This window comes from Periplaneta americana, chromosome 11 (assembly GCF_040183065.1).
Source record: "Periplaneta americana isolate PAMFEO1 chromosome 11, P.americana_PAMFEO1_priV1, whole genome shotgun sequence".
Taxonomy (NCBI): Eukaryota; Metazoa; Arthropoda; class Insecta; order Blattodea; family Blattidae; genus Periplaneta; species Periplaneta americana.
In genome coordinates this window covers 158,786,051-158,803,794 of record NC_091127.1, presented here as the reverse complement: position 1 = coordinate 158,803,794, position 17,744 = coordinate 158,786,051, and the positions used below count along the sequence as shown (strand labels likewise).

The following is a 17,744-nucleotide window of genomic DNA, read 5'->3' as shown; positions in this document are numbered from 1 at the left end:
CCAGGGGCCGGCAATCCTAACTGAGGTTTTTCATGGTTTCCTCAGTTATTTCCAGGCAAATGGCGGGATTGTACCTCTTGAAAGTCCGGCCATGGACGGCGATCCTTCCCTTAATCCTTTCATATGTGTGAGTGAATGCTGTGTACTGTCTTAAATGTTTGTGTTGCATCGGAGGCGGCCCTGGCATTGAGCTGATCCCTCATCCGGGGAGGCCCTCCATGTCCTTGTAGATTAATTCCTCTCCCGACAGGTCGCGGCCCTGTAAGGCTCGGGTGGCGTGGGTCGTGTAAATGAACCTAAAAGGGAGAGGTTAAACTAAGGGAAAGAAAGGAAGAAAGAAAGAAAGAAAGAAAGGAAGGAAGAAATGAAGAAAGGAAGGAAGAAAGGAAGGAAGGAAGAAAGGAAGAAAGGAAGGAAGGAAGAAAGGAAGAAAGGAAGGAAGAAAGGAAGGAAGGAAGGAAGGAAGAAAGGAAGAAAGAAAGAAAGGAAGGAAGAAATGAAGAAAGGAAGAAAGGAAGGAAGGAAGGAAGAAAGGAAGGAAGAAAGGAAGAAAGAAAGGAAGGAAGGAAGGAAGGAAGGAAGGAAGAAAGGAAGAAAGAAAGAAAGAAAGAAAGTATTTCGTTAAATAACTTATCTCTTTCCACTTTTCCTTGTGGAAAACCGTACAATTAGAATGCTGCAAATCGAATCACTCTGTATAATGAATTTTATGAGTAGATGGTTAATTAGGAGGCTGAAAATCTGCATAGTTTGGCAATAACGTGTCACTGGCTCACCTACAAATACAGTCGAACTCAGATCTGAGGAGCAGCATTCCGTCCCTTAGTCACTGCAGTAGGGGTTGCTGTACTTCCTAATGGCGAGAAATAACTATACGTGTTAATGGTTTATTTAATTTGCTATAAAGCTGTCCATTTATTCAAAACCTCCATAGGGATAAATCATTTCTTATCAGCTTCTCTATTAATAGAGTAAAAATCAAGATTTTACAGATAATACGTATCAAGCAAAACACGATTTAAATTTAGGGGAATTTTTTTTTTTCTGAGAAGAGTATACATTTGGGACTACTGGTAATATAATATTAGAATTTTTTTGTTTATGTAGGATATAACGACATTTTTTTTATTGGAGTTAGCCTACATTATTATTTGGTAGAGCAGCATGAAATCTGAAACAAGCTCAACTATGATGGAAACTAGAATGTCTTATTGTCAGAGCATTGTTTGAAATCTATATATATATATATATATATATATATATATATATATATATATATATATTTGAACTGGTAATGGAAATTACGGGAAAACGGCTGAACGGATTTTAATGAGTGACCCCTCATTTTCATGCCTGGCATCCAAAGTTTTTCGGAAAAGTAGTAGTTTTCAGTGAAATGTCAATTTTCCTACATAATTTTCCTATTTTCCAAAATCTATCTGTTGTCAGTTTTGAGAACTAATTTTATTGAATCACGGCCGACTTGATTGAATTTCAGAACAAAACACACACTACAATAAACAATAGGTCATTACACGAAGGCCATGACCTACAGGATTGCCGACATATTTAGAGCTCAATTCAATTTGTTATTAAAAACTGATTCTGCACTGTATAATTTTCTGAGTACAGCTGTGTATTGGATATTCAAATCTACGAAACTTAAGGTGGTTTGATGACATTATTACCATTATAAATTAAATATTATTATAGTTAATATCATGATGCGTCTATTCTTCATTAATTGTATATAATATTGATGCTATATTGATGACATGAAAGTGAAACGTTTTGAGGTTATGTAAGTAAATATAGAGAATATCTTAATTTAGATCTTCAGTTCTATAATTTACTGAGTGACTGCTATATATAACTACAAAACTTAAGATAATAATATTGTTACTAAAAATCAAATATTTTTATACTTATTAACCCAGTGGGGTTGGGTCTTTTTCATATACTTAATGGCGGTGTAGCTCAGGATAGGGACCAATGGCGGACTTATGTGAGGGCGGCAATGAACCTCCGGGTTCCTTAAAAGCCAGTAAGTAAGTAAGTAATGGCGGTGTAGTTTAGATATTGATATGTGTCATTTCCTTCAGTATTGGCTCGAGAGAGCGCAAAAATTACAGTTCCTAAGGAAAGATAAAAAGGTATTACTTACTGATAAAATAAGAGGCCTAGAAAATTTTGTAGTCTCCAGATCATTTCAGCAAGATCTCTTAGTAGGATAAAATGATTTTACGCTCTACATTTCAAGTTCTACATGCAGCAGCTATACGAAAATGCTATTGTTCAAAAGCTTAGCAAACCTGACATTTTTTTTAACTTTTGCCTACAATCCACAATGACCTGAAATAGCTACTGCTATCGTCCTGACATTGATACTTGCGTCTTCGCGTTGAAACTCAAAAACTGACGTTGGATAGGTTCAAGAAAAAGTATTTGGCCTAAAAAAATCCATTCAGGGGGAGTATGTTTCATTATTATGGAAGCAAATAACTATCAAAAAGACAAGTATTCTTCATTGAAAATAAATCTGAAACCTTTTTATTTGAACGTCTAACGAACTTAGTTTTCAGCAGCATTTGCTGCACAAGCCACTAGTAGATATGTAAATCTGAAATCGCTGTACTGATGTACGTCACGTTTTGACAGGCGCAGGCGGAGTGGTCGAGTTACTGCACTTGCGACATAAATAAGGCAGTGACGGGAAACCCCAGCTCCTGGTGGGTGGAGACCAGGCAATGCTTTCATTGTGTTTATTCAATTGACTGCGACGCAGTCCGTTGGCGGCGAGATCGGTCTCCGATTCATCAGCACAGAAGTGATGTTCTCTACCCACCTTTCTCATGTCCGTGACGGAGGCTAGTCTCACACGAGTCGTTTAGGGTTGAGTTTGGTCTCTGCCCCTCCCACAGATACGTCGCTGACCATGAGAAATTACGCATTTAACTTACTTCCCAGTCTTCAATTTCCGACCTTGACGAACACTACTTTCATTAAAACCAAGAGCGTTTTCTCATCATGCTATCATCACGACACGTTGATTCCATTTTCCTTATAGCGTAAAAAGAAACAAAAACAAAATAAGGGCATATCGCTAACTCTACTAGCAATATGTGAGATACGGATAAGAAAATGGATAGGTAGGAAGACGGACAGACAGATAGGTAGGTAGATAAGTAAATAGGCTTTAGATAGATTGAGAGTTCTATAGATAGATATTTATTTTATAAATATAGGGTGATTCACGAGGAAAGGTCAAGAATTTAGAATGTCAATTCTGAAGCCATTCTGAGTGAAAAAGTTCATATGAATATGGGTCCGTTTTCGAACGGTTACGGAGATATGGCTGTTTGATTTCACAAAAACTTCTGAGATTCCATTGTACTAACTCGCATTTAGAGACAGATAACGGAAAAATTTAAAGTTCATATTCACATATGCATACATACCGAGATCGGTCTCCGATTCATCAGCACAGAAGTGATGTTCTCTACCCACCTTTCTCATGTCCGTGACGGAGGCCAGTCTCACACGAGTCGTTTGGGGTTGAGTTTGGTCTCTGCCCCTCCCACAGGGTACGTTGCTGACCATGAGAAATTAAGCATTTAACTTACTTCCCAGTCTTCAATTTCCGACCTTGTCAAACACTAGTTTCATTAACGCCGAGAGCGTTTTCTCATCGTGCTATCTTCACGACACGTTAATTCAATTTTCCTTATAGCGTAAATAGAAACAAAAACAAAAATAAGGGCTTATTGTTAACTCTACTAGAAATATGTAAGATAGAGATAAGAAAATGGATAGGTAGGAAGACGGACAGACAGATAGGTTGGTAGATAAATAAATAGCCTTTAGATACGATGAAAGAGTAATGTAACGGAGAAAAATTCTCTCCGGCACCGGGATTTGAATCCGGGTTTTCAGTTCTACGTGCTGATGCTTTATCCACTAAGCCACACCGGATACCTATCCCAGTGTCGGACAGAATTGTCTCAGTTTAAGTTCCAACTCTTGGGTTCCCTCTAGTGGCCGCCCTCTGCACTACGTCATAGATGTCTATGAACGTAGGACTGAAGTCCACACATGTGCTGAGGTGCACTCGTTGGAACTTAAACTGAGACGATGCTGTCCGACACCAGGATGGGTATCCGGTGTGGCTTAGTGGATAAAGAATCGGCACGTAGAGCTGAAAACCCGGGTTCAAATCCCGGTGCCGGAGGAATGTTTCTCCGTTCCATTACTCTTTCATCGTATGATGACGCAGAATATCTACATGGAAATATCATATGTACTTCGGTACATTAAAATAATATAGCCTTTACATAGATTGAGAGTTCTATAGATAGATATTTATTTTATAGGTACAGGGTGATTCACGAGGAAAGGTAAAAAATTTAGGATGTGAATTCTGAAGTCATTCTGAGTGAAAAAGTTCATATGAATATGGGTCCGTTTTCGAACGGTTACGGAGATATGGCTGCTTGATTTCACAAAAACTTCTGAGATTCCATTGTACTAACTCGCATTTAGAGACGGATAACGGACAAATTTAAAGTTCATATTCACATATGCATACATACCTAATATTCTAGAAGTCGGGGTCGATGTTTTCGCCCGTTTTCAAAGGTACCTCCTCCTGCTTCAATGCACTGTTGCGCTCGGGCGTGAATCGCGCTGGTCGCTCGGGACAGTTGCACGTGGCTGTTTTTATGCCGCATCCAAAATACGGTCGATTAGCGCCTCTCTCGTTTCCCCGTTTCTTTGCTATACCAAGTCTTTCACCCAACCCCTAGACAGTAAATACTCTTCGATATGGTACCCTCCTGTTCGGAAAGTGTCGTTCATATTCAGCGACGGCATGCAAGGTACTTGCATCGCACAAACCATAAATATGCACAATATCGGCGTATTCTGCAGTCGAAAATTTATAAGGCATCTTGAAAAACACAACTTATCACTTCCGATAACTGTACCTGTATAACTACTGTACTGCAGGTAGCTGACTGAACTGCTGTGAACCGATAAGTGATAGCGTATTTGTTGTGACATTTGTAATGCCCCACCACCCGGTTTGCTTCTCTTCTCTTAACTACATCGCTCATAATACAGATTCCAATGTTACGTCATTCATCGGTGATCTTGTCTCACTCAGCAGCATATGGTAACGTCTGATTCACATTGGGGCGAGACGTTTTACCAAAAAAAATGCATCTAGCTCCGCCATCGTTCGAAAACGGATCTATGTTCGTATGAACTTTTTCACTCAAAATGGCCTAAGATATCGTATCCTAAATTTTTTTACCTTTCCTCGTGAATCACCCTGTATATGGGTAGGTGGGTAGGTAGATAGATGGGTCGGTGGCAGGCTTATGTGAGGGCGGCAATGAACCTCCGGGTTCCTTAAAAGCCAGTAAGTAAGTAGGTATACAGTATGTGCTTTATATCTAGCAAATCTCTCCAGGCAAATACCGATAAAAAGAAAACATAATCCTAATTGAATATACTATATATATTTTCTTTCAATCTGTCAGAATTTTTAAACTAAACTAGATCTCGTCCCTATTTGATTGTTGTTTAATTATGCGATAACACTGTTCTACAAAAAAAAATGAAATTCATTTTTCTGGGTATAACATTCTTGATTAATATGGAAATTTACCTCCTGAATTCAAATCTGTAATTAGTTTCTCTGTGTCACGCATATTTTTCAAGTTATATGCAATTTCATTTTTTAAATAAATTTCGTTTCCACGCTATATATTTATGTAGGCAAAATATGTAACTATTAATATTTTAGTCACTTACAAAATTATTTATAAACATTTTATGCACTATAAAACAAAAAGTAAATACAAGCCTTAACATAATAATTATATTATATGGAAAAACTTATTTAAGGTTAGAAAATATGAACAAAATACACTTTTCCCTAAGAATTTAAAAATCTTATCTTTTTCTCATGTGTTCAATTTTGCAGTCTCTAACAATGTTCCAGCAGTAGACAGCAAGCATTGCGGGCATCCATTTCCCTTCATATCGCTTTTCCATGGACATTATATCTTTATGGAACCTTTCACCATGTTCGTCAGAGACATCACTGTAGCTCTCAGGAAAATGATATAGATGAGAATCTTGGAAATACACTTTTAAAGACATGTGAATCCTAGATCTCTATATGAATTTATCATTTGTTGAATCAATTGTTCGAAGTCATTAACTCTTTTTTCTTCCCAGAAAATTTTGCGTTACATTCTTGAAACAAGACCACGCTCTTCTTTCTTTTGGTGCAAGGCATTGTTCAAAATCTGAATCCTTCTGAAGGTCTCTTTAATTTTTGCTGCAGAAAAACGAGGAAACTTTTTTTAAAAGGTACATAAACCCTCTTCCAGATGTGTCCATGGCCTTAACAAATTGTTTGATAAGGTCTAGCATGATGTGAAAAGGGGGCAGCAGAACATCTTCACTGGCTAACAATTTCTCATTGAGTATATTTTTTTTCTCCAACTTTCCACTTAACTTCAGGCCAAATCTCTCTTTTATAATGGAAATTCCTATCGCGACTACCCCACTCACATAGAAAACATCCATATTTGGTGTAGCCTTGTTGCATACCTAATGTCATGGCAACTATTTTCAAATCACCACATATTTTCCACTTGTGCTCATTATATTTGATTAATCTCAGCATACTCGTATTTTTCAAAATATCATATGACTCTTTAGTCATGCTTACATAGGCAACTGGGACAGAAGGCATTATGTTCCCATTGTGAAGGAGAACTCCCTTTAGACTGTATTTTGAGGCATCCATAAAACGTCTCCACTCCTGTAGTTCGTATTTGAAATTCAAAGTATTCATTAGGTCACAAACATCATTGCAGAATGTCATCATGAGTTGAATTGTGCATATGCAGAAACAATATTTCATGTAAACAAACAATACTCACTTCTTCTAACAAGAATTTCAGGTTAAACTCAAGATTTCTCTCTCTCTCTGTTAGAATCTTTCTATTTTATTTCTATGATTTAGGAGGTTTCTGTAAAAGAGAAATATGTAAAGTTTCACATATTTTATATACCACAGATGTCGGAATATTATGGTTGAAAATGTATATTTACTCACATGATAAGGAATGTCTCCAAATAATGCCAGTTGAACTCAATTTTAAATCCTGTGAAACGACTTGCTTATTAACATAAAATTTTACTAGCAATACGAATGCCACAATTTGAAAATGAAAACCAATGAAGAACAAAATTAACTGTAGGCAACTGTTGTTAAGCAAAGTTCACCATCTTTATCACAAACTTAAAATGTAAGTTAAATGAGACGTATATTGCCGTATAACTAAAAAACTGTGCCTGATAGCGAATTTCTGTTTTCAGATTTGAATTTGCCATATAAAAATCCTTTGGAATCACATATTTTCATATAAGAAAAATGACCCTTGTAGAACAGTGTAATCAAACATCCTTGCTTGCAAAGTATAGTGTTAATGACAACTCATTAAAATCTGCAATGATTCTCTTGTTATGTTTAAGTTGTAAGAAGACTTAATTTAACGCACTTGTCTTCTTTCTTTTAGGAGAAGCGAGTTCTTGGGGTGTATGTCCTTTGCGGTGAAATATGCAGTTAAAAAGGTGAGTAAATTAATATACATTGCACTTTTTCATCTAAGTGTAAAGACAGACCCATTCTTCCCCATAGTGTAGTTCTGAATAATAATAGGCCTATGTGGAAGTTGTAAACTAATGCTTTCAATAACAGAAACCAACTCTTCTAGGTGGATCAAGCGGTAATGTTTTTACCTATAAATCCAGCAAGTCTGGTTTCTATGTCCGTCAGAAATGTGGAGATTTCACTGCCCTCCATAAGGATTTAGCTGAAGGATCCAGCCGCGGAAAGCAGATAGTGGCGATGGGTGGTTAGAATTCCTTGCTTGTTGCAAAACGTCGACCGTCATTATCTGCATTAATTCGTAGAAATCTCTGTTGCAAGTTGTATTAAATAGGAGAGAATCCTCGCTTCCTGGCCCAAAACAGCTTAGTGTTTCTAGCCCCGTCTGCTCTCTGTGTGTCTCTCTACTCGGACTACTACATTTTGCTACATGGTAGTTTAATCCAGACTTTAAGCTAGAAAATAAATAATTGTCACAAAAATGTACAAAAGAGAAATTATTTATATTTATTTGTTCATTCATTCATTCCTATAACAGGACAAAGCCCCAATTACAATATACAGTACAGATATTCGTTTACAAAAAAAAAAAAAACATAGATAACATGAAAAAGAGATGAAACAGATACAAGTGTAAATACAAATTAAAATGGAAAATGAGAAAAGGAAAGAAAAAAAAAGCATTGGATACTACCTAAATAAAAGACACAGATATAGATATAAATGAAAAATACAAAATAAAATAAATGAAAAATAGTTAAATATGGATATCGTAGCCAAAAATGTAAAATGTAGCTATAGTTCGCAAATTACAGAGTAACAAATAGTAATATTACGTAAAATCGACTACCTTCAGTATATTAATAAGAAAATGTCCTATTCCATGTAAGAAATGCAGAAATCCTGATCCCATGTTTTACATATTTCATTGAAATTTGAACACATTTTTAACACTGGTGAATTTTTATGTGATAAAGTGTTTGGTTTTGTATAATATAACAATTGACGATTTCTTAAATGTGATGTTCTAGCGTTAATCTGGATTTGTGATAATATTTCGCTATTATCCAGTAGACGGTTGAATATTTTATATAATAAAAGTTGCTCAGCAAGTAATCTACGACTGGCAAGAGACATTAAATTTAATTCAGCAAGTAGATTGTTGTACGAAATTTTGTTATGCAGGTCTGAACAATGATATCTTCTAAAATACAGATATCTAGAGAATCGTTTTTTTTTATTTTTTTCAATTTGATTACTATGTGATTTGCAAGTGGGTGACCAAATTACAGAGGCATATTCCAATTTAGCGCGAACATGACCATTAAAAAGGAGTGTCAAAGTCGAAGTGTTCTGTAAAGTTTTTGTTCTAATAATAAAACCCAAATTTTTTAGAGCACTATTTGTTATATTAAATATGTGATTATGAAAAATCAAATTATGATTAATAGTTACACCGAGATATTTTACACAATATATTCGTTGTAATGATTCATCGTTCAATGTATAATTACCTCTTAAATAATATGTAGTCCTTGTGTAAGTCATATAACAACATTTTTTGTATTAAAGTTTAACCCATTATATCTGTGCAAATTGCGAAAAACTTGTGCAATATTCTGAATAATTGTACAAAGAAGATAAAATTAATGAGGTTTGCAGAAACAAAAAGTTAAGTAATTTGTTTCTTGAAATTATATTACTTTCAGTACATCTTACCATACTCTAGATATTCTTATGTAAGCAAATCATTACACGTAGGCATGTTTAGAATCAATTACTACTGAATTTACATCACATTAAAATACCTCATTTTACGGTCACTTTAAACATTGAAATTCTTTACAAGTAAGCCCTTTAAGATTTATTGCTAGCAGTGTTAACTCTTTTTACTGAAAAACGGTTTCTAATTACAGTTTTTACAAGATTCCTACAACTAAATCCTAGCTCACAATTTACAGTATGTATTTGTTAAAATATATCTTATTACAGTGACTACTGGCAGTAGTAACATGACGACGTATTAGATGGATGCTAGTGGTAGGATAATTCCGGGTTAGATGGCTATAGTTTTCTAAATCACTTAGAACAGGATAACCGTTTGGTAAAGAACTACGAAACAAATTAAATACGTTTCTTCAAGGTTATATTTCACCACTACAGTGTCTCAGGGCGCATAGAATTCACTGACGTAATAAAAAACCACGTTTGAAATATAACAAGCCACTGGCCATCTCACCAAACATATGTGGGTGAGATGGCCATAAGATATAGGGATAAATGGCCACCATTATTTTTAAGTAAATCCATGACAATTTTTTGTAAAACAATGAGGTTTTATGCAATGGACACATAAATATAGTGTCTAAGTGCATAATTTCATTGTTTGGAATTTTTCAACAACTTGATTTTTTGTTTCCCCCCCCCCTCGTTTAGTGAATTTTCTTTAAAACAACACAGAAATAAATTGAAACGCTTATGAACACATAATAATAATAATAATAATAATAATAATAATAATAATCCGAAAAGCCAAAAACCCGCACTATAGTATTGCCTACGTCGATGACTGAATCAAGCGAACTTTCAATACATCGGGAGTGGTCAACTCTCGGACGTCAAGCAGCCTTGAATCGTCACAGTTGTTTATACCAGACTGAACTTTTATCTGTTTTGGCAACTGTTATATATGTATAAACAATCAAGTAGCCTATTTGAAACATCGTCTCTACCTTGCAGTGTATAATAATCCGTTCCCCAATCTTTATTTAATTACTAGGTCCGTATTACAAGGCTAGGATTTTTTCGTATGTTTGACATCAAGTGTACAATCTCAAGTAAAAATAGTAATATACGTTACAAGAGCGGTATGTTGACGTTTTCATGTTCGAGGAAAAGATTGAAAAAGCGAAACGTAATTGAGCTTTTTTAATTTCCGAGAACATGAAAACAAACATACCGCTCGTGTATCGTACATTATTTTGTGAGAAGATCGTTTATTACATACCTGAAAGACGAATTTCTAATTAGTTGCAATGAAATCTCCATGTTGGTTTCTGTTTAATGACGGCAACTTCGGAACACCAAAATATCTTTCAACATTGTTGCTGTAAAATGTTTTCTGTGTTTACTATACTCCAGCAGGCCGTGATATACGTCTTTCTTTTTTTTCCCCCCCAGTCTATAAATGCGAACTTAAAACAAACGGTAAGGTTATGTAATGATTTATTTTTCATTTTAATATTTTAACAATATTATTTATATAACATATTGCAGTAATAACATCGGCATCTGGAGTCTCGTTGATTTTTTCACGGCTTCCTTAATGTTACTTGTATCAGGAATGCAATAAGTTTCGTGGAGTAGTAGACTTTACTTAATTTTTGCAAATATTTAAAAACAATAATTAACATTGCAATTTAGGTGAAATTGCAGTGGTAAGTTTCCAATTTATAATTATTACTATGTTAAACGTCTCTAAAAATAATATGTTAAAAGCCTAAAGCAGTAAAATGAATGTGGCGCTTAAGCGGTAAGAAGAGGGAAATTGTTATGTGTGTTACGTTGGGAATACTGAATGTGGTATTTCACGCTTACTGCGTATTGGTTCTGTGCGGAAAGCAAGCAAATACGCACGATCCCGCACAAAAAATATTAACGCTTTATTTAACGTTATATTTTATGTTTCTTAGAAATGCTAATTTATTTGATAATTTTTTTCTGTTTATATCACTATAGGTAATATCTGATAATAAAATCAGTCTATTTTGATAACTATGATACTGTTTTGTTTTGTTCCATCAGTTGAGGGAAAACCCCGGAAAAAACCGCAACAGGTAACTTGTCCCAACCAGGATTAGAACCCGGGCCCGCTCGTTTCACGGTCAAACTTGTTAACCGTTACTCCACAGCGGTGGACCGTATTTATTTATTTATTTATTTATTTATTTATTTATTTATTTATTTATTTATTTATTTATTTATTTATTTATTTAACCTGGTAGAGATAAAGCCATCAGACCTTCTCTTTCCCTGTACTAGGGCATTACAACTACAATATTAAGAATACAATTACAATTATAATTACAATTAATATTAAATTTCAAAATACAATAAAAATAAAAGTACTAAAAGATTAACTGATTAATGAAAGCTAGACAGTTTATTGTAAAAGTTAAGAAGAGAGAAGTATTTCTTTTATTGATTAAGTAAAAATTAAACCTACTCTACGCAGTAAGAAAATGCTTAATAAGCTTGCTTTTGAACGCTACTAAATTCCGACAGTCTCTGATGTCGCTGGGTAGGGTATTCCACAAGCGCGAGAGCGAGATTGTGTATGATGATGAATACGATGATGTCTTATGTGTTGGTATGGCTAGTATGCGGCTATTTTGCGTGCGTGTGAACAGATTATGATATGATGACAGGTAACTGAAACGGGAGGCAAGGTAGCTAGGTGTAGAGGTGTGAAGGACTTGGAAAAGGAGAACAAGAGAATGAAAATTTCTACGTTCGTTAAGCTGTAGCCAGTTTAGAGTTTGGAAGGATGGGGTAATGTGGTTAGCGCGACGGACATCGCAGACGAAGCGAACACAAGAATTATGAACACGTTGTAATCTTTGGGACTGGTTGACATTGAGGTCAGTCAGTGGAAAATCACAATAATCGAAGTGGGGCATTACTAGTGTTTCCACTAGTATTTTCTTGAGTGATAGCGGGAGGAATTTTCGAATGCTGTTTAAGGAATTTAGTATGGAAAGCACTTTTTTGATAATATGGGTTACTTGGTTATTCCAGTTTAAATGCGTATCAAAGAAACTCCAAGGTTTTTTAACACAGGAAGCAAAAGGGATTATTGTGTCGTTTAACTTGAGTGGAAGAGCAGGATTAATGTTGCATAATAGACGTTGATGTCCCACTAGGATTGCTTGTGATTTTCTTGCATTGAGAGTCTAACCAAACTTTCTGGCCCATGCAGATATAGATTCAAGGTCCTCGTTAAGATTTTGTATTGTGTGTTGCTATTTCAACTAGAATTTTTCCTGTAACTCTCAATATTGTCCAAGCTCATGATACAGAATTTTATTGTGTACTAGCCGTACCCGTGCGCTCCGCTGCACCTGTTAGAAATAAATATAAAGTAATTACATAATTAAAATAGGACGTTTCATCCAGGGAACATTCGTTTTTGATAGAAGGATAAATCGTTTAATATGTTACTTAATTTAAATTGTATTTAAATAATTAAAATGCGGTAATTTTGGTCCAGAGAGCAATCATTTGGTACAATGACAATTCCTTTAACATGTTTCTTAATTGTTATTACATGCAACCATAGTTTAATGAAGATTGACATATAATTTAGTTTTAATGTGTATACTTTATATTACTTGCTATATGTTTCAGAAGTTACTGTAATATCATTGTAGAATTATGTCCATCTAGAGAAACTACACTTTCCAATGGTGAAATAATAATTAAACAATTAATTAGCTTCCGATATTACTTCATACAAACACAGAAACATTCTCTTAGGCTATGTTTAATACCTTTCGATTGTTGTTGTCCAAGGCCCCTTGTAGACGAAGTCATTTGTTTTTATTTCAATACAGCGCCTTAGATGGCGTTGTTATTGTAATTTTAAATCTCATTTATCTCATTAAATATCAGTCCTATCAAAAGTTTGTATAGAATAAAACTTATCGGAAATTATTTTTAAAGAAACATTTGTTATGTAATATTTTTCATGAAAATAAGTGAGATATTTCGATTTATTTAATTCAGGCCACCTTATAACCCTCCTTTTAAATAAAGTACTTTGAACGCTATGTAGTTTAAAATCTAAGTTACAACGAACTTAATTTATATTCCAATTTTCATATAAATCGGTTCAGCCATTATCGCGTGAAAAGGTAACAAACATCCAGACAGACAGACAGACAGACATACAAACAAAAATTTCAAAAAAGCGATTTTCGGTTTCAGGATGGTTAATTATACATGTTAACACCAATTATTTTTGGAAAATAAAAATTACCAGAAAAATTTTGGCTACAGAGTTATTATTAGTATAGACTAACAAAATAAACGAACATTTGATTGGTATTAAGAAAATTATTGCTGAAATTCTGAATTGAAAATTAGATTTACATGCGCTGTATTCGATGTGTTTAAATGCTGCATAATGGTAAAATTTAAGGCATACGGGTCTCACAGAACACTGTAATGTATACAGGAAGCTCAAACGTAACACAAACTAAGCAAATCTATTTTGGATGATAATCATCGACAAAAGAACATTGACGCCGGGGTGTAATTACATAGTGTATTGTGTTTGTGCTGCGCTCGACGAGTTGCTGCACTTCGCACGTATCAAGGAGGGATAATAACATACAACGTCGCTTTAGAACTCTGTTTGGGTAGCGGCAACAATGATACTCGCTAGTCCTTTATTCTCGTCAAGCACAACAGTATCGCTCCTGACATTTAGACGTTTGACACTGCATACATGAAACTGAGCTCACCAATGAACTGAAAAATAATCTTCTGCACAGAAATATTTTGGAGCCTATACCTAAGTTTCTTATTAAATTGTCTATAGTAATCTCAGACCTCGAGTGACATTTATTAGGACTATTTCGTGAATAAAATAAAAATGTAAATAATATATCCCTAAAATTCGCTCACAAAATGTTAATAATTGTGTATATTTATGAATACTTAATCTATTCAGACATTGTGAAGTCGAAATAGATGAATAACGATTACTGCAATAAAGAAATTGAATGTTATTCAGTAATGCCAGTTGAGAAAAGCGAAATACAGGTTTAACAATGTTAATTACATGTACTGCACTTTTCTCTTGTTATTATAACAGAAATACGTCTTCATTATCTGCCGAAATCATAATTTAGTTTAAACATTTTATAGTATAATTACAAATAACATTAATTTACATTAATTAAATGAACAATTGTTATGAAGTAGTGTCATTTTCTTTAGATACAATGGACATGGAATTAGAATATGAAGATGTAGATGTGGAAGTAGGGTTTCACACTTTATAGTACAGTGGATTCATGCTCATCGATTTGCGTGAAAACAGTTGGCGACATTGACTAAACAAAACAACGATCATGCGATAAATTGATAGTCATAAATCCAGCTGCAGAAATTATCGCAATGTATGACTGTGATTGTTGGAATTTAAAATTTCATTACACTTCATTGACAGAAAATGGAATGACGTCATATCAACGAAATAGTCATTATAAACAACAAGATCACGATATGAACAGTTCGACTTTCAAACCCTTAAATTTGGTCCCAGTGATGATCTTTCAGCGTTACGTCATTTTTCTTGCTTCAGTTTGTTTACCATTACATTTGTTTAGTCAACTGTCCGATCACAAGTCTGAACCCCACAAGTGACACCAATAAGGCACCACTCATGAAACAACTAAGCCAGGAGATAATGGGTAGGGTGGCAAGTTCCTTTTCTCCCTCCATTGCAAACATCGCTGACTAGTAACATATTACACGAATCAGACTTCAGATGTATACAAACAAATGTTCTTCCTATGACACACATTATCCAGTGAGATGTACAGGGACATCATTTTATTTTTACTTCAATTTTTATTGTATCTGAGTTTTTGAATGTACTTCACTCCCACCCCTTCTACTAATGAAGTTTTAACTGTCCTCCAGACAGAATCAAGGCCGCATATAGTAAACAGCACTGAGTTAGTGAGTATAGTACGTTCCAGAAATATGTTCGCGTTTTCCAGTGACGAAAGAGCTTTCATTATTGAACCATATTTTCGCACAGGTACTGTTCGTTTGCCTACGTGGCATCTCGATTTCCCCCACCTGCTTCTGCTCGCCCCTCTGTAAAAGCTGGGCTGTCTTAGCTCTTTTCTGAAAAGATTAATTTCTGTTAGGAATTGGACGTTTACGTAATATTATACAACTGTTTAAAATAACTTAAATAAAATGGCCTCGTTAAGTAATTAACTGTCACGTGATTTCCCCCCCCCCTTTCTACGATCCTGCGGCATAACCACTTGGACGGACAGTAGATAGCATGTCTGAGTAATTTTATCTGAACGGGTCGGACAGAAGTGAAGATTGAATTTACAGTGCGTAAGGTATTCTTTTGTAGAGTAGGTATAGAATTATTTCAACATGAGTTACTAGTACGAAGGACGAAACTGGCAATTGGAATTAGATGCAATAGTCTATAGTGCGATAATATGCACATTAGAACTGAAGGCTGTATCGAAATGAACGGCCACCATTTTCAAAAATGTGTTTAAATATCCATATTATGATTATTTTTCAATTGAACTTCATTCTCTATATTGTACGCTAATGTGCTGTAGACAGTATAATATACACTGCATAATGAATACGTTCGCATGGATAACTCAGTTCGTGAGTAAAAACACTTATTCTTAATACAGTACTGTATTTTGATTAAAGAAAAACCTAATGAAAATTATCGAACTCAAAATTGCGATATTTCCTAGTTTACGTAAATGGACGAACTACTTTTCTTCCCTCCTATACCTAGTAACGTGATGTGTTTGTGTTTTACGCCAGTATCATCGAACTCCAGTCGTGGAAGGGGATAGCGAACGGTGTTTCCGGTTCTCTAAATGTATAGACATTTTAATATTAAAAATGTTAGTAAAAATAAAATGATGTCCCTGTACTGCCTGATAATTGATGTATCAGCTAGAATCTCGGTCAGAGGTACTTTACCATTATATTATAACTATTTATTTATTTGTTTACTTATTTACTTATTTATTTAGTTACTTATTTATTTACTTATTTATTTATTTAGTTTACGACATTCAGATGAAAGTTATCTATCGGAAGGTATCAGAAATTAAAAAAAAATATATATAGATAATTATAATTTCAATTTATTATTATTTAAATTCAAAATAATCCCTTTTTATTCAGGGAATTGATATTTAATCACAGTATTTTACTTTATAACAGTTACATTTGTCATTACCATCTCATGTATTTTGCCAGTTTTGTCGACTGCAATTATTTATATTTGGATGATGATGATGATGATGATGATGATGATGAAACCACTGGCGTAGCTCGGTCGGCTAAGGTGCTTGACTACTGATCCGAAGTTGCGTTCGGACGCGGGTTCGATTCCCGCTTGGGCTGATTACCTGGTTGGATTTTTTCCGAGGTTTTCCCCAATTATAATGCAAATGTCAGGTAATCTATGGCGAATCCTCGGCCTCATCTCGCCAAATATCATCTCACTATCACCAATTCCATCGACGCTAAATAACCTCGTAGTTGATATAGCGTCGTTAAATAACCAAGTATAAGAAGAAGATGTATGTATTTATTTACACTGCAAGGGGTATATACCCGGTGGCAGTGGTAGCTAATTGCACTCAATAAAGACAATAATAAACACAATTAATAAAAAATACAATTAATAATAATACTAATAATTAATACTAACAATAATTAATAATAATGATAATAATGATAATAATAATAATAATAATAATAATAATAATAATAATAATAATAATAATAATAATGATAATAATTTTAACAACAGGGAATGTCCGAAATTAAATGAAGGACGATCAGTTAAAATAACATTTAAAGTAAATCTAATTTGTACTTTAAACCTATGTTCGAACTAAAACCCACGAGTATGATATGTTCATATATCTGCACAAGTACCTTTCAACACTACACTCATTTCGCTGTCAACTCACTCACTGCAATGGAACTACGACACATTTCACTGATTCTATCCTGATTTCACTAACACTTCAAAAACATTTCACTGTTCAAATACTATGCACTGCCACTATAAACTATAAAGCTTCACTGACAGGAACACGTTTCACTTACACAACACACTTCACTGACACAACATACTTCTTCACTGATACAACACTTCAATAACAAAATATCATTTACACCCTTTAAATACTGTGTATAATTACCGTCTATTAGTGATGAAGAGAGAAGGGGAAACCTGGTGCCGGCACGTAGCCTA

The 17,744-nt window shown here is 34.6% G+C and overlaps 1 protein-coding gene across 1 annotated transcript in view; it reads left to right on the top strand.

The window, feature by feature from the left end:
• Positions 1-17,744, top strand: part of PsGEF (Protostome-specific GEF) — a 509,082-nt gene that overhangs the window by 302,866 nt on the left and 188,472 nt on the right. Inside the window, exon 9 of the mRNA XM_069840300.1 lies at positions 7,596-7,650. Within this exon, the coding sequence (XP_069696401.1) occupies positions 7,596-7,650 (55 nt within the window). The remainder of the gene's footprint in view (positions 1-7,595; positions 7,651-17,744) is intronic.